Below are 16,748 nucleotides of genomic sequence, written 5' to 3' on the forward strand. Positions count from 1 at the left end.
CCACTTTGTATGCAGATATTCCATGTATTTCTCAGCCAAGAGTCATGTTTTCTGAAGCTTCTTACCATCAGAGAACCCTTTCTGTACTGATTTTTCTACCAAGGGACAGATGGCACTAGGGTGCCTTCCAAATGTTGTGGACTTCAACTCCCATGAGCTTCAACCAGCATGGCTGAGGATCAGGGGTGCTGAGAGTCCTAGTCTAAAACATCTGGAGGGAATCGGGGTAGGGAAGGCTGCCCTACATTCACAAAGCCCTTACAGCAGCACTGCTGTACGGGAAGGCCGGTAACAGGGGACAAGCTGCCTTTCAGGAAAAGTAGTTTACCATTACTGATACTTTCACTGATAACTTTTGAGGGATCCCAGATTCTACTAGCACAGCTTGAAAACCAGTTTTACAGATAAAATAGTTAGGCTGCCATCTTATACACACTCACTCAAGTGTAAGTCCCATTGCATTTGACATGTATCCATCCGTGATTGAAGAAGACAGCTGGGATTCCTTGTAGTGCACTGCATTTAACACAATTGCAAGGGCAAACGGCACATAGGGGGAATCCTCATTATTTCCAATTACTGCTCAGAAATAATTGCAGGGATTCCTCTCCTTGCTTCAAGGAAGGGAAGTGGCTTTGCCCGAGGGAAATGGCTTTGCCTGAGGCCCTGCAGGCCACATGTGGCCCGTGGGCCAGAGGCTCCCCCTTCCTCTGCTAGTCATGACATAGTTGTACTTCCAACACGCCTTTGATGAAATCCCGCACCAAAGGCTCCTCACCAAAGGTCGCAGTCATGTGATAAGAGGATCAGTCCCCTTAATAATCAGTAATTAAAGCGCAGGAAGAGAGTAGGAATGCTCTATTTTCACAACAGAAGGAAGTGAACCATGGTCCCTCTCAGGGATCCGTATTGCACTGATGTCATTCAAAAATAAACTAGAGCTAGGACTGAAACAGCTGTGATGACAGCCACAGATAACAGATTTGTTCATAATCCAGGGAGGGAAAATCTAACATCCACAGTTAGGCAATGCTTTTATGAGGATCAGTGAAAATGCCACAAGCGATTGTGCAATTGTTCAAGTTCTCTAGAGTAGATGTTATATGAGGCAGGGGACGAAACAAAAGTTTAAAAAAAAAACCTAGGGCAGATCTTGCAGCCATGAGGTTTGCAGAATAAATGGTTTCAAAACAGTGATTGCAGACTGAAATCATGGGTAGCTGTTGCAGGTATTAGGTGACACCTAGCATTCAGGGACAAAGAAGCAATGGCTCACTCATATTTCTGAAAACATAAAGGCCATCTGCAACTCAGATCTGTCTCTTGCCCTGGCCGAGACGCACAGGTCCCCGAATAGGCAGAGAACAGAAATAAAGGGAAAGAGCATAGTCTTTATATTAGCAAAGCTGGATATTAAGTGTCCTGGAGATCTTGAAACCATGCACAAACTTTTGTAGCATTTGATTGGTCCTAATGAAGTTATTGCCTAACTGGGCAGTTGGGATTTTCCTCTCTGGATTGTATTTTTTTTTACTTGAGGATTAGTATGGGGATCTTTGCTTTTTATGTACATTTGTCTATGTATGTGTTCTGCATGGACCTCGTTATTTATAAATGCACTTATGAGTCACCCCATTCATGTGAACAGCTGGCATCTGGTCCACCAATTGCTGATGTTTTAGCCTTGCACACAAGTAGGCTGACTCATGTGGTAAGCACATACTTGATGGGGTATACATAAAAAGGCAAGCACTTTTAACCCTGACTGCCTTAATGCTTATTGAGGCCCTCAGGTGTGAGTAATGAGGTGGCCAAATTTCTGGGTGACATCCATTTATTCAGTATGGCCAAATCGAAAGCAGACTATGAAGAGCTCCAAACTGGGCGAATGAGCAACAAAATGAGATTCTGTGTGTGTGCATGCATGCGTGCATGTGTGTATTAGCTAGCTAGCTATCCATCCAGCTAGCTAGCTATCCATCCATCCATCCACGATACACATTAGAGCAGAAGAATCCCAACTTCACATACACATATCAGGGGTAGGCACCTTGTGCCCTCCAGTTGTTTTGGACTACAAGTCCCATTAGCTCCAACCAGTATGGTCAATGGTCAAGGATTATGGGTGATTGAATCCAAACTATCTTGTGGGCTGCAATCTGCATTATACTACCTGAATTGAATGTGACTGTGCAGGAAAGAATGTGAGGTCATGGTGGACAGTTTAATCAAGTGGCAACAGCTAGTGGCTGACAAAGCTTTAAAAGGGCATTAGACAAATATACAGAGTATAGATCTACTAGGCATGATGCATAAATGGAACCTTCATGGTTAGAGGCACTGCTTCTGAGCATTACTAGCTGGAGACAGTGGTGGCCAACAGCTATTGCCTTCATTGGGCTTCCTAGAAGTATCTATGGGAAATAGAATGTTGAACAGCCTTCCCCAATCTGGCACCCTTCAGATGTTTGGGATTTCAATTCCCATCAGCCCCAGCTAGCATAGCCAATAGTCAGGAATGCTGGGAGTTGTGGTCCAAATCATCTGGAGAGCACCAGGTTGGGACAGCAGGACTAGATGGACCCTTGATCTGATCCAGCAAGGCTTTTGTTTTTAGATGAAAGAGTGCCATTAGCACTTAAAAAGGCATAACATTACAGCAGCGATTGCCAGCAAAAGAAAAATCTAAAACTAGTGCAATATATTTACAGGCAAAACAGTAAGTAGGTGAAATCCAATTGTGTCCATCCACTGATGGAATCGGCATCCATGAGTGGATTCTCTGAATCATCACATCGGTGGCCATGAATATGGCAAAACCTCATTCAGCAAACCTCCTGTACAGGCTAAAGATGTTTTTGTTTCTATCATCCCTCAATCAGTTTCTATATTCCTTGTCTTTGGTCTGTCTGTCTCTCTTCAGGACAACACTGAATCAGGCTAATTTTATGAGCCTCTTCAAGACACTTTCATAACCTACTGTAGCTACACAGAAAAGCCTAGGTTGTTTTTGAAGTTTTTAAAACAGGAGAGGTAGATACTCACCTGAGATTTTAAAATAATTGCCCTGACAAGTTGTTTTATTGCTTTAACAAAATGGAGAACCAGTACTCATTACAGCCATTGTTAAACAATTCCTACAGTTACACCACTATACAGAATGTGTTAAATCAGACATTGTATACTCTCCTATAGTGAAAATGATCTTTTAACTAGTATAACATGCTTACAAGGTATCAAGGAAGAGTTACACAGAAGCGAGAGCTGATCTGAAACATTTGGTATTCTGTATTAGCAACCTCAGTCAAACCCAAGTTGAATCCATCAAGATGATGTATTATGATGTAACTCACTGCATTTTAAACAGGTGGTGTTTTTTTTTTTTTAAACAAAGCTCCTCTTTGCTAGACCAGGGTCATAACTGCGAAATCAAATGAGACTACATACAAAATAATGGAAAGATAATTAAGCCCATATCAAATGTAACTAATGGAAGACATTGATACAATCAGCAAGAGTAACAAGATGATGCCCTCCTATGGTTTGACTCAGACATGACACCACCAGCTTAGTAGAGACCACTAGGAAAGCTGGCTAGCAATTTGTGGAATAGGTTGGTTGCATCTGGGTTCTTAAAAAGGCAAGTGGATATAGAGAATCTATGCAGCTGTGAACACAGAATATAGCCTGCAACGCTAGATCTTATTAATTTCAGGATTTTTTTTAATTAAAGGAGGTTTCTAGAAACCAAGATTTCACAGAAAGTCTGAAAGTATTTGGTCAAATACTTTCAAATACTTTCAAAGGTTCAGAAAACAGAGCCTAGATAAAGGCAGGGATTGGACTTTGTACCCAACACAACAACTAATACCGAATGCCCTTATAGTCTCTGTCCTAGCCCTGGTGCAACGTGACTAAAAATATTTAGATGTGAAGCTCTGCAAAATCCCCGTATCTGCAAGAAAACAAAGCATATAAACCTATACAGATTTGCAGAATTGTTTCCAGTTGTAAACTGAGTTTCCTGGTCACAGAATATGGTGTGTGTGCATGAGTGCAGAATCTTTAGATATGTATATGATGATATCAAGGAGATCATCACAAGCAACTTTGTGTTGACAAGCAAAAAACAAAAGTTCTCTTTTCAATAATTTTTTGACTTCAAGAACGCGATCTCCTGTATGGGGTGCAATACTTTACAGTTGGTGAACAAAGACTAGATAATTAGAGAGAGTTTAAGTTTAGGCCACTGATCACTGCTGAGAAGCTTGGGCCACGAGAAGATAGATGGCCATGCTGGCTGGGGATTATGGGATTTGTAGCCCAATACATCTGGAGGGCACCCAGTGGAAGAAGGCTGATTTAGAACATAGAAACTGACTGGAACAGACATAGGTACTTTCTTCACAACATTTTTTTCAAGGGGGTTTGTTTGTTTAACGTCAGTCAGGATTTTTAATCATAAGAAATTCTTACTAGAATGTTGCCATCAATTGGTATTCAAGAGTTCTCTCACTTGTGTTCTTTATTGGCTAATCTGCCCAGCTGTATAACCATAGGAACTTCTGACACACTGAAAATGTCATTAACAAGGGACAAGTTCCAGCAAGTCTGAAGTTAAACATATCTTTCTACCACAACATAAAGTACTAAAAGGCAACATAGGTGCAGAAATCACTTCAGTTCTCTGGGCTGAGAAAGGGTGAAGTCCACCAGAAAGCTTCCCTGTACTAGCCCCACTAAAATGAATAGGAGCTCTGCAAGAGCAAAGCTGTCTAAAATACAATCACAAAAATTGTAATTTGTACAAGTAAAAACCTTTAAGTGAAAAGTTCGAGGATAAAAATGCTCAACTTCTACTTAGTAAGGAAAATGAAAAAAATTGAAGCATTTCCCCACAATTTTAATTATCACAAATGTGTAGTTTTAATTTGATTCCAGACTTAAATAATAATAAATAGGTGGGAGAAAGAATGCAAGACTTGGAAAAAAACATGAGTTTTAAATTACCTCATGAGAGCAAATTAAAAAAAATACAGGAATAATGTTCAACAACCATAAACCCAAATCCTTCACGCTAATCTTAAGCATAGCAGAGAACTGTAAAACCTGCATGTACTGGTTAAGTAGTCAGTTATTTTAAAGTATTCTCAAGTTTTCCCACCTTGGCCATTTCAAACTTTAGCACCAAAATTAGCCTCAAAAGGAGGTACTGGTACAGCTCTGATGCTATAAATGAATTCTTTTACATATAATACTTTTATATTTTAATTACACACATACTGTACATTCACACATCCACACAAACAGGAGGAATATTCAAATGTATATATTGTGTGTTTCAGATTGTTCGCCAAGACTCAGAGCAATGGAAATAAAGCAGAAGGGAATAATATTTTACATAGTAGGCAACTTTAATGCTGTAGTGCACTTATAAAAAAAAAGTCCAACTCTCCCTCCCACCTCAGCAGCTTGTCTCCACTGTTTGTTTTAATATCATGATTCAGAAGATGCAGAAGTTATTGCCCTAAATATTATTCTATACATTTGTTGGAGTTCTCAAAAAAAACAAACAGAAAAACCCTTGAAATTGCTACTTTAAATTTACAAACTTGATTGCTCTTCTCATTACAGCTTTAATTCATTCGCAATTTTGGAAGCAATGTTTTTAAAAGCTATGGATGTTCCCGATATCCGTTTAAAGCGAACTCCGTTCAGTGACAGTCTTGGCAGCTTACACACCTCCATCTCCCATTGCACGAGGTTTTCTGCATGGCCGTCCCCATGGACACAGAAAAGCAAGAAACGCTCCCTCTGTTCATAGTCACAGTTATTGGCATCCAAGACCTTACGAATTTCCCTCATCATATCATTCGGATCCATGGAGCTGGTGGTTTTCATGCTCCAAGTAAATCGTAGTGAACGGGGCTTGGCTTCCTTGTTGTCATCCTTCTGATCAACAGCCACATTACGACTGAAAGGAAATCAGGGTTTAGTATTCACCAGATGAACCAATTTCCTTGGAAGTTATGTTAGTAAAAGCCACTGTCTTCTGCAGCATGCATTAAGCATGTTCTCTTAGTGACTGGTACCAATCCCCACTGCGATTAAAAGCTCCCATTAGTGCTTAGCAACATTTGAATAGAGAGAGTCCTAGAAAGCTAAAGCTAACTAGATGTTATATGCAATACATGTCACTCACCACAAAGGGTCACTTTCTCCCCTAGAAAGCAGCTTTGGTAGGAAGAGGTGTTAAATGGAGAAGTGGCAGTAGTGGTGTTTAACTATTTCCCAGCAATGCTGCTTTTCTGCTCCAAATCATCCTCCCCCACAAACCACTTCCCACCCTTATGGGGTGCCAAACATGTACGCTTGCCTATCCAAAATTTTGTAGATGCAGGCAAGCAAATATGCCAAACCTGCATAATACTCCAAATATAGAATTTAAATACTGGGGTGGGTTTTTAATGGTGAGTTTTGCATATCCCCTACCATGAATTCAGTCTTCCCAACACAAGGTACAGAAACTTCACCATGAATGCACTACATATGCTAAAATCCTACCAGAAAAGTCCCTTAAGACCTTTACTGCCTTTGACTCAAGACTTTCAAAATGACTTCCCACTTTCCTACAAATTAAAAGTAAAAAATGATCACCTTTTCTGTAAAGTACTAATAACTATGGGTAAAAACTGCCAGTTATGTTTACCTCCAGAGCAAATCATGAAGTTAACAACACATTTATTATAAAATTGCTAAACATTGTGTGCAGACAAAACAAAGGTGTTAGTGACAAAAAGATCCATTATCTTTTGTTATAATAATATGCTTTAGTTCTAATAACTGCAGTTATTGGAACTAAAGCATACAATCAAAGATCATGGCTGTGATCTAGTAAGTGAGCTAAGCACAAACAGATTAGCAGCCATGGAACGGATTTTGCTCACAGTTCTGTGGACCACAGCCTTTTTGGTGAAAAACACATTTGGGTCTATATGAAATAAATAAAAAACACATCCCCATATTGTTGCCTTTGCATCCCAGTTCCCCCTAACCTTCTTGGAAAAGTTGTAAATGAGAAGTCTAGAATTTCATATTGCTCTTCTGCTTCAAGCTGTGAATTAGTGGCCCTGATTCCTTGAAGACAGGTAGTCTCCAAGCTTCCTTCTCTTTAGGAAAAAAGTTATCTGGTAGCGTAAGCTTTGTGCGCACAGCTTGAAACATTTCCAGAAATAATATTGTTCAACTGGTGCCCAAGAGAGGAGAAGTACCCAACTGAGTAACCCAACACCTGGATCCCAGTATAATTAATCCCATTTAAAAAAAATCAATGAAATAGAACCTCTGTAGGTAAATGAACTCACCATTCAAAACCAAGGCCCTCTTATAGACATTTCTGTGATTAAGTCTTAGTCACATGAACTGGTTTATGTGCTAGAGTGTGGTAGCTAAATAAAAATGTATCTTCCTCAAACCCAAACTTTTTTTTTTTTTTAATGCATATGCCATTCTCTAATAGGAAATGGAAGGAAGTTCCATTCAGTCACAATTGGAGACTAAACAGGGATGCCTCCTTTTACAACAGTCCAGTACTCTCCTGGCTCTCTCAACCATTACAGCTGTAAGATAGAATTTTGCCATGGATGGGAGATGGTGTGTGTATATGCATGAGAAGTCAGATTCATGTAATTTAAGTGATTTAATCACAGCTTTGCAGATAGGAGGCAATCTTGGTTTTACATATTTGTTAAGCGAAGGATACTGCCACCAGTGTTCTACTGTCTATGCCACTATGAAGGAGTGGAGAAAGAGTTTAACTCAATCTAAGTTAACATTTTAAGCAGAAAATAATTGCCCTCACCTTGAGCCCTCATATCTCCCGTTCCTCTCATATTCAGTCGGGAGCCTCAATGAAACCAATGCCGAAGCACAAAGAAAGCAGGAAAGAGAAGACAAATCTTACACTAGCATGAATAATGTTGGCAGAACACTGCACAGCGAGATCTCACTCAAATTAATTGCAATTAAGTGCTTGGGTTTAAACACTGAAATAATCAGTAGACTCAGGATATCCAACATGCCTTTGTCCAAATAAAATATATTTGGAAGCCTCAAATGGTTGCTATTAGGGCTATATATTGATACACAAGAAGAGAGCTATGTGTAATCCTCAAAAGGATTCTAGTGATACCAGAAAGGACATGTAAGGATTTGGCTGCTCATATAAAGGAGCCCTTAGACAGGAAGAAAAATAAATTAAAGCACTCAGAAATTCACTTTAGCTCACAATATACTAGTTAAAGGTCTATGATTATTTTCAGGATTTTCCAGGCTTTCATCTTTCCATCAATATATAAATGGCCTCATCTCATGATCAATTGATAACTGCTACCCACAGCCTCTCAGATATTAACACAGAGTTTCCAGCTAGAAATTTTAATCACTACATAACTCCATCCACTTAGCATTCTTCTGCCTTACCTGTCAAGAATAAATCTTTTAAAAGAAACAGAAATAGTGCAAGAAAGATGCTTTTCAACTGTTGCAGGGAGGGGTGGGAAGAAAATTTGAAGACAAACTGGAATGAAAGAATCTCATTCACTTTCCAAATGTTTCCTAAGGAATGCCATGTGCACAACAAACAAACCCCAGTATCTTCAAGTTCCTGTATAAAATTAACATCTGCTTATTGATGTGATTTTCAGCATTGTGTTCCTAACCAAAAGAATAGTTGAAAATCCTCTTTCTGCACTGTGAGCTTCGCTCCATCTAACATTTTTAGCTTACTCAGAAATGCTGAACTTAAAAGTACTTTGGGAATGAAAAGTCTTTATACAGATCTTATCCCAGTACTTAATTTCAGTGTCACCCTAGTGGCCCTCTGTGGAATTTAAATTAACTTGATAAGGAGTTCTGATTAACTCAAGAGCACGTAAGTGAAATTATGCACTGGGAAATCTTTATGCACAGGGACATGCAAAGTAAGCAGTACACAAATCTAACACATTGCACACATACTTGGTGGAGTTGGAATAATTCCACAACTTTGTGAGAAGTACACCACTTCTCTTTGCAGTTCTGTATACTTCTGTCTATGCAGCACAGCGTGCCAAGTCTGCAAAGAATTTATATCACTATGTGCTGTACACCTTCAAATGAATGTAAATTTCAAGAAAATTTGCCAGTGGCACTCTACTGAGCAATTCAATAGCTACTTAACACTGTAATAGCAGAAGTACTGAATTCTAATGGGGCACAAAAGCACAGACTGAATTCCCTCCATTCATTTATATTGTCTTTTAGAAAACTGAAATATACTGGAAAATGGTCAGAGACAAGTACAAAATGTTGAATACAATCTTACCCCATAATCCATTGTTTATCTATTGAATTATGTAAAGGAATTTGTACCAGTAAGGTATCAACTAGTAACAGCAAGAACATTAAGTGGTCAACCAACTCAGCAAGGTCCAACAGGATTTTAAAATGGCAAAACTGACACAGAGGCCCACAAAAACAGATGGCTTTCATGAGCATTATACTGCAGTTGCCACTTATACAAACAGATACTATCGCATATATCTGCATTTCATTTAAGCTAATGAAGTGACGTCTGACAATTCAGTACTGGCTGAATATAATCTATACGAATATATACTTTTATAGCTGACAAGTGTGTACTACATGATAAATGTTTTGAAATAATTAAAAACATCATGAAGAATTCAAAAGAGAATCAGATATGTCATATTTTATAAAAAAAATATTTTAGGATGACAACTAATATTTTAGGATAGTGTGAAGAACTCTTTTTAGATGGACCCTTGCTTGTTAGGAGTTTTTAGTGGACTTTGGTTGACTGGTTTTACTGCTGTTCTTATTGTCTATTTCTGGGTTTTGCTTCTCTGTTGCTTCTTTTAAGTAATGATGTTTTTGTGTTTTATTGTACTTTGGTATGTTACAGCCTTTCTTTTTCTTTGTTAGCTGCCTTGAACTGTTTGGAAAGGTGGGATAAGCGTGCATAGTATTTATATAGATATAAATAATATCAAAACAAACCACTTTTCAAAATTTGTTCAGTATCAAAAGTTATATACAAAAGCTTGAGAATGTTTTAGTTCATCACAAGGGTGCTTCCAGGTACTACTATCAGAGATGCTTTGTAAACGTCATTAAAATTATGTTAAGGCTGTCAGCAGGCCTTTTCAGGTATTTTCAGAAGATTCAAGCTATCAAACAGCACAAGTGAAATATACATAACGGAATGAAGTGTGTGGTGACAAAACATTCAATGTAATGTAACACAAGCCAGGGCTATGGTGAACTTTATGTATCCATTACAAAAAAGCAGACACCGCATGGGGAAAATGCATGGAAGTAACCCTAGGTGGTCACCTGAGAGCCCAAAGTAATGCAAGTTGTATAAGCAACAACAGCATCTGAATTGTACCGACAATGTAGAGATGCCTCATCTAGTCTTAAAAGGATGAAACAGGATTCTTATATGTTCAGAGATACTACACTGCATTTTTGTATTTATTTCTCTGAATGGTAATCACACATTTTAGGAATTGTTGCAATTCACAACTGCCTCTAAACTGATAAATATGAAATTTAAAAAATCTAGTTTTGGAATCCAAATTTTAACATCAATTGATTTACTGTAACAAATTCAGTGAATCTGCAACAATTCTAAGCCATGAAATGTTCCAAAGATCATATACATTTATTCCTGATTTAATCAAGGAACAGTAATTTTCCAGATTAAAATCACCACTCCACACATAAGCATGCATGGAAAGATCAGGAAAGCACATCACTTTACCATTCTTATTTAGCTATTTAAGTGTGCGCTAAAGAGTAGCTAACTCCCTCTAGATCAAGGGTGGGCAACCTGTGGCCCTCCAGATGTTTTAGCATACAACTCCCATCAGCCCTGACCAGCACAGCCAATGGTGAGGGATCATGGGAGTTTTTAGGCCAAATCATCTGGAGGACTACAAGTCGGTTGTAGATTAGCTCTTTCATAAAAATCAAAGAGCTGGCAGTGTCTAGAGAGAACTTGCCTTCAATTTGAGAGTGACTCTGGATGTGACAGAAAATGGGGGGGATGCTTTTACTAGGGGCTTGTGCAATTTCACTGGGAAGTGTGAGGCTCTTGTGCTTCCTCTGATGACCTTGCCCTATAGCTATGGCACGTCAGAAGCTGGTCTGAAATGTGCAGCCAAATTATCTAGTCATTACTGCATCTCCTGGTCTGTGGGGATCACAGCTGAGAGCCTCAAGGAGCTGCGATGAACACCATGATGCTTACGTACATTGGGATTGCCTGAATCACTCAATGGAGACAGCTCTACAGGCATTTCATGAGACTCTCATACAGAGCTAAACTCTTCACGAAAATAAATGTGAAAGCTCTCAGTGACAGAGGAACATCAAATGCAAATCTGAACTCTCAAAACCACAGCAGATCATTGGCTGGAGGGGAGTGAGCACAGTGACCCAGCAACTGGATGCAGTACTGGTGGTCATTTGTTTTGTTTTGGAGTGCTGTATCATGTGCATCGCATCACCTGCATATTGGTTGGTTCGGAGTGACCCAACAGGTATAAGCAAAGATGCCTCACACCTTAGTCCTAATTTGAGCAGCTCTGTGAATGGCAAAGAGTCTCCAAACCTACTGATACTAACTGTACTCATTCATAGTGAGGTGTGTGTTAAATCCTCTAGAAACTGGAGAGTGCAATGCCATTCCTTTACGTTGGCTTGCAACGTATTCCTTGCACTTCGCTTGATCTACTATTATCTCAGCATATAAATGCCTGACCCAGTTTGAGGTTCAGTAGCTAGTTCTCAAACACTGCAGGCTAATTATAAATACTCCTACACCTCCTATACACACACACACAAAGTAAGCAGTGGAGGTCCTGCCTCCAACATGGCCGTTTTTAATAATTTTCCGTCCCTCAAGGAGTAGAGAAATTTTCTATTTCCATTCCAGAACTATGAATGAAGAGTTCATTCAAGCATGTTGCTATCAAGAAAGAGGTTTATAGTTCTGACTTCGTATCAATATTCATTGTATCATTATTTGTATTTTTACAAAAATAAAAACCTAGGACTAGGTTCCAAATATATTATGAACAGTAGTAAATAAATTGACAAGGCTCTTAAATTAAAACTAAGATTGATAAAGCAAACAGCGAGTTACTTACCTTTGTATTATACTTTTAATCAATATTACTAAACATATCATTTTTCAACCATAAGCATGCTAGGTGTATTAGTATAAGAACAAAATTATTTTTGGTGCTATCAAAGTAAGTAGAGCGCACAAGGCATGCTTTGCATCTCATTATTCAGGTGCCAGAGATCCATAGGGATTATAATTAGTTAATGATTTTTCTTCTTATCTTGGGTACATGAAGAGTATTTAGTTCTCAGCAGAAAGTTTAGTTTTGTTTCAATTTTTGTTTTAAAGAAAAACCAAGGCTAGAAAGCCAAATTGAATGTTAATTGCGAGAGCTGGTTCTTAAAATATAAATAAAATCCTACCTTTTGATAAACCTGAATGACATGTTTCTAAAAGAAATTAAGCCAAAATAATAATTAACAAAATGTGTTGGTATGAAATAAATTGAAAATCCATACAACATGTGAGACAGAATGGTAACAGTAGCTCAATGAAATATGGAAATAACACTTTCAAATTCACTCTGGAAATAAAGAATGGTTATTGGAATGGATAGGTCTTCAATGTTAAGAGAAATCACCTCAAATGCTCCTAGTACTCATTCAGTCCCTCCCTTGAAAACCTGGGAATCCCCTCCCATCGCTTCTTTTTTCTAAATCTGGGAATAAAGTGAAGACTTGATTACATTAGGGCGGCCTATATGCAATGGGTATAATTTGGATTACTGAGGACAATTAGCATTTCTAGTCCTTTCCATTCTGGAGGAAAGCTTGAAAACGATGGGTTGGATCCAGTATCTGCCCACAGGAGACAGGCAGAAGCTGACTTTCCCGCTCACTCCTCTCCCCACCAGTGCCCGGAGTCCCCCCCACCCCACATGCTCCCTCAGGGTGGGGGAGTCTGCTGAGTGGGGTGGGCCATAATGCAGAGGCCTGTGGAAGGAAGAGGAAGTTTGTGGAAAACTGGGCAGAAACACCGTCTACTCCACACACAGAACTTGTCTCCACCCAGTTTTCCATAAATTCCCTCTGTCTCCTGTGCAATAGGCCACCCCACTCAGCAGAGTCCCCCATACTCAGGGAACATTTGGGGGGGGGGGTCTTTGGAGACTGGTCTGGAGAGGAAGAGACAGGAAAGTCAGCTTCCACTCATTGCCTTCTACGGGAGGATTATCTGGATCCAATGCAATGTCTTTTTAAGCCTTGGAGGCTAGAAAGAAAACTGAACTTATGCTCTAGGACAGGGATGGGCAACTTCAGAGGGTTGGGGGGCTGCTTTGCTCCCCGCTGGAACCCACCAGGGGTCGCACCTCAGGGCCGAATGTTCGGTATTGAAACATGGCGTGCGTATGTGTGCACCTTGTTCACAAGCTCAATCACGCTTCTGGGAGGCTTCCAGAAGCGTGCTTGTGCTCGTACACAACCTCAGCAGCAAATGAGGCGACAGCAACAGGGGAAGTGGCAGGGGCTGCAAAAATTGCCGGGGGGTGGGTGGGTCCACAGGAACGGGACTTGGGGTTTGTACTGAACACAATTCCCTGTCCATCTCCATTCCCCTCCGGTACATTTCCTTAAACTGCTTCTCCGCCTCCCCTTTTCTGTTACCTAAGGATAAAATCACAAATCCATGTTGTTTTTATGTTTTAAAACTTTATTGTCAACTGCCTAGAGAATGTTGTAAATAGGCAGTACAGAAATACTGTAAATAAATACAAATAAATCTTAATTTTGGGAAATTTGTACTGTGAGCACAAAATTGGTGTTTTCTGGAATGAGTAACTGGCATTTCAGCAAGAAATAACGCACATGGGAAAATTAGGACTGCAAAGCCTTCGATAAGGAAAGATGGCTATCTGTAGAGTACTTGGAAGTCCCTAAAACAGAACTATTGGCTACAACAAAATTCCAGCTGATTAGATAGTGTCATTTTAGGAATCAAACTTTGAACACTCCAGTCTATAATTGCATTATGAATGCAGTGTCTACCTGACAAACCTTGGAATAACAGAAGCTCCTTCTAGGAAGTCTCGTCTTGTGTTTAGGAAAGTCACCGAAACTAACTAGGGTGGCCCCAGAGCTCATCCACAGGGCTCCTTCAATTACCATGTGCCCTACCTAAATTAGCCCTCCCTGCCACCCAGATGTATGAGATGCTTTATACAGGCTTCCCTACCCCCCACCCCCTGCTCCATTCACTAGATTCAGACACAGATGCTAGACTTGCATGGACTGTGAAATCTGTGGAGTGTGGACAAGGATTAATATTGTAGGGCTATACAATAGTATTAATGTGGTTTTATTGCTGATTTTTATATTGTTATGCTATTATTGCTGTTTTGTTTGATTGTTGTACACCGCCTTGGTGATGTTTTTGGAAAGGCAGTACAAATAAACAAATAATATTAAATACTAAGGTGAACTACCAAGGACTGAGCAAAATATGCCTCAGTGGTCCAGCAACACTGGCTTCGAGAAAGACAGCTCAATGTTTCCTTCAGTTAACACTGTCACAACAAACATGAGAAAAGTTCAGTGAATCAGTATTGTCATCTCTGACTGGCAGTGGCTCTCCATGCTCTCAGGCTGATGTCTTTTCCAGTCCTACTATTTGAGACCCTTTCTAGCTAGAGATGCCCAAGACTGGACTTGGGGCCCTTTGCATGCAAAGCATGTCCTCTACAACTGAGCTACGGCCCCTGTCCCCCTTCAGTTAATTAGTTGCACGCATGAACCTTTTAAACATGGGCCTCCTGAATGGGCACTTCCCTGTAATGAACCCTGTTCTAAACAGAGACCGATGCCTGTCAGACCATCCCTGCTTTTGACATGATCTGAAAAAAAAAAAAATACAATTGTAACTCTAACCAAGCAAAAGCCCACTAGCAAGTATAAATATCAGGAATTTACAGGTCTCCATTTCTCATTTTGGTAACAACACCCTCAACTCTCTCATATACCAGCACCAGTGCTGGTAATCTGCCTCCGTCTCTCTAGTAACTCTTGAAACTTCTGACAAAGTCTCTAAAGCCGTCTGACTCCTTGTTCTCACCATGAGACATTTTTCATCCTCCGGGGTGTACTCTACAGAGCTGAAGCAGGAGTATGGGAAGCTGCTGACTGGATTAGCCTTCAAAGGGTCAAGACTCCTGAAATGTTCAGCTGGCTTTACACTGGCAAGTGGGTGTGAGAGAGGGGGAAAAAAAGCTTGCATCATGCATGAGGCTGAAGCAAGCTTCGGTTGAGTCTTCTGTCAATGAGACTTCCCGAGTTAAAACTTCAGTCACCGGCTTGTTACGTTGCTCAGTGTTATAGCAGACCACTGTTCCTTAGTATTTCTGGCCATTTTAAGATGGGTCAGTTTAAACCAGCTTTGGTAGCTCCACCTTTTTAATGTATGGATCAACCATGCAAACTGCGATCCTCTTTGCAGGGTAAGAGCTCACAACATTACCCATTTGAAGGGAGCGCTCATATAGGTTTGAGAGAAAAAGGCAAATGTTACAAGCTTACTTCGACTGAAACTCATGTACCTTTTTTAAAAAGGCTCTTTTTATACCTAGAGTTGCAGATTGCAGAAAAGAGAAATGGACACATAAAACTGAAAACATGGCTAGATTATGTTCCTGGCGTGAAATGCCTGCGCTAAGCAGAATTCTGTCCTAATGCTTTAAAAAATGCATACCTTCTTGTCAGCTTTGACGTCAACTTAGTGAACAAGTTAGTGGAGCCCCTACTTCGCGTCTGTGAAAGCGGCGTTGCTTCATGAGACAGACTGGGCGAGGCAGGGGGTCCATTGTAAGTGGCAGTCCGCCGTTCTCGGAGCTGGCCATGGAAAGTGCTACGACTGGCAGTTCCTCTTGGGAAACGGATGCGATCAGGTGTTGCTGCACTGCTGATGCTGTGAGTTGAAGCAACTGGTGTCCTTTGGTCAGGAACAGTGCTAAAATAAGATCACAGGTGAATTAAAAAAATTATCTGCAGAAACTCAACTCTTCGCAAAACCAACACAGTACATGTTTACAAAGAACATGATGTACCTCTACAGTACAGCACAAAAAGTTTGCAGATTACAATTTAGAGGGAGTATTATTTCAGCACATCAATTATTCATAATTTTTTACAATATAAACGCAGTAGGAGGAAAAAGGTAATCTAAAAATCTCTACAGAGGGGAAAAAGCTCAGCCCAAGCAGACTTTATATGGATTCTTTTAAATGAAAAAACTAATGCAAGAAAGGAAAGGAGGATCAAATGCAGCTTCCTTCTATAAATATGAATGTAAGAATCTTCCTTTTCTTCACTCTCTACCCATGTTGATAATTTGAGAATATCTTTGCAGGAGAAAAACTTCCACAAAGAGACTCTATTTTAAAATATTAATGCTAATATTTTCTGAAGCTATACAATATTACAATACAGATTACAATATTTCGCAGGGTAGAAGGAAGACTTCTGACAGTGCTAAAGGAAGATGTTCATTAAGAAGGGATGACATCACAAACAACCTTGACCACAAGACAAACATAACTAACAAGAACAGGGGAAAAACACATCTA

The 16,748-nt window shown here is 39.8% G+C and overlaps 1 protein-coding gene across 14 annotated transcripts in view; it reads right to left on the reverse strand.

Moving 5' to 3' along the window:
- Positions 1-3,353: 3,353 nt before the first annotated feature.
- Positions 3,354-16,748, reverse strand: part of MARK3 (microtubule affinity regulating kinase 3) — a 90,095-nt gene continuing 76,700 nt past the window's right edge. For 5 of the 14 annotated variants that reach the window (XM_084837922.1, XM_084837993.1, XM_084837957.1 and 2 more), the window contains 4 exons: positions 15,875-16,132; positions 12,556-12,582; positions 7,862-7,906; positions 3,354-5,974 (listed from right to left, as the gene is read on the reverse strand). In XM_084837922.1, the coding sequence (XP_084694048.1) occupies positions 5,629-5,974; positions 7,862-7,906; positions 12,556-12,582; positions 15,875-16,132 (676 nt within the window). In that variant the 3' untranslated portion in view covers positions 3,354-5,628. Of the gene's footprint in view, positions 5,975-7,861; positions 7,907-8,827; positions 9,116-12,555; positions 12,583-15,874; positions 16,133-16,748 lie in introns of those variants that run through there. The other 9 variants (XM_084837932.1, XM_084838019.1, XM_084837947.1 and 6 more) reach the window with 7 other exon arrangements.

Source organism: Heloderma suspectum, chromosome 1 (genome assembly GCF_057233095.1).
Source record: "Heloderma suspectum isolate Gila_16-S chromosome 1, 16-S_ref, whole genome shotgun sequence".
Lineage (NCBI taxonomy): Eukaryota > Metazoa > Chordata > Lepidosauria > Squamata > Helodermatidae > Heloderma > Heloderma suspectum.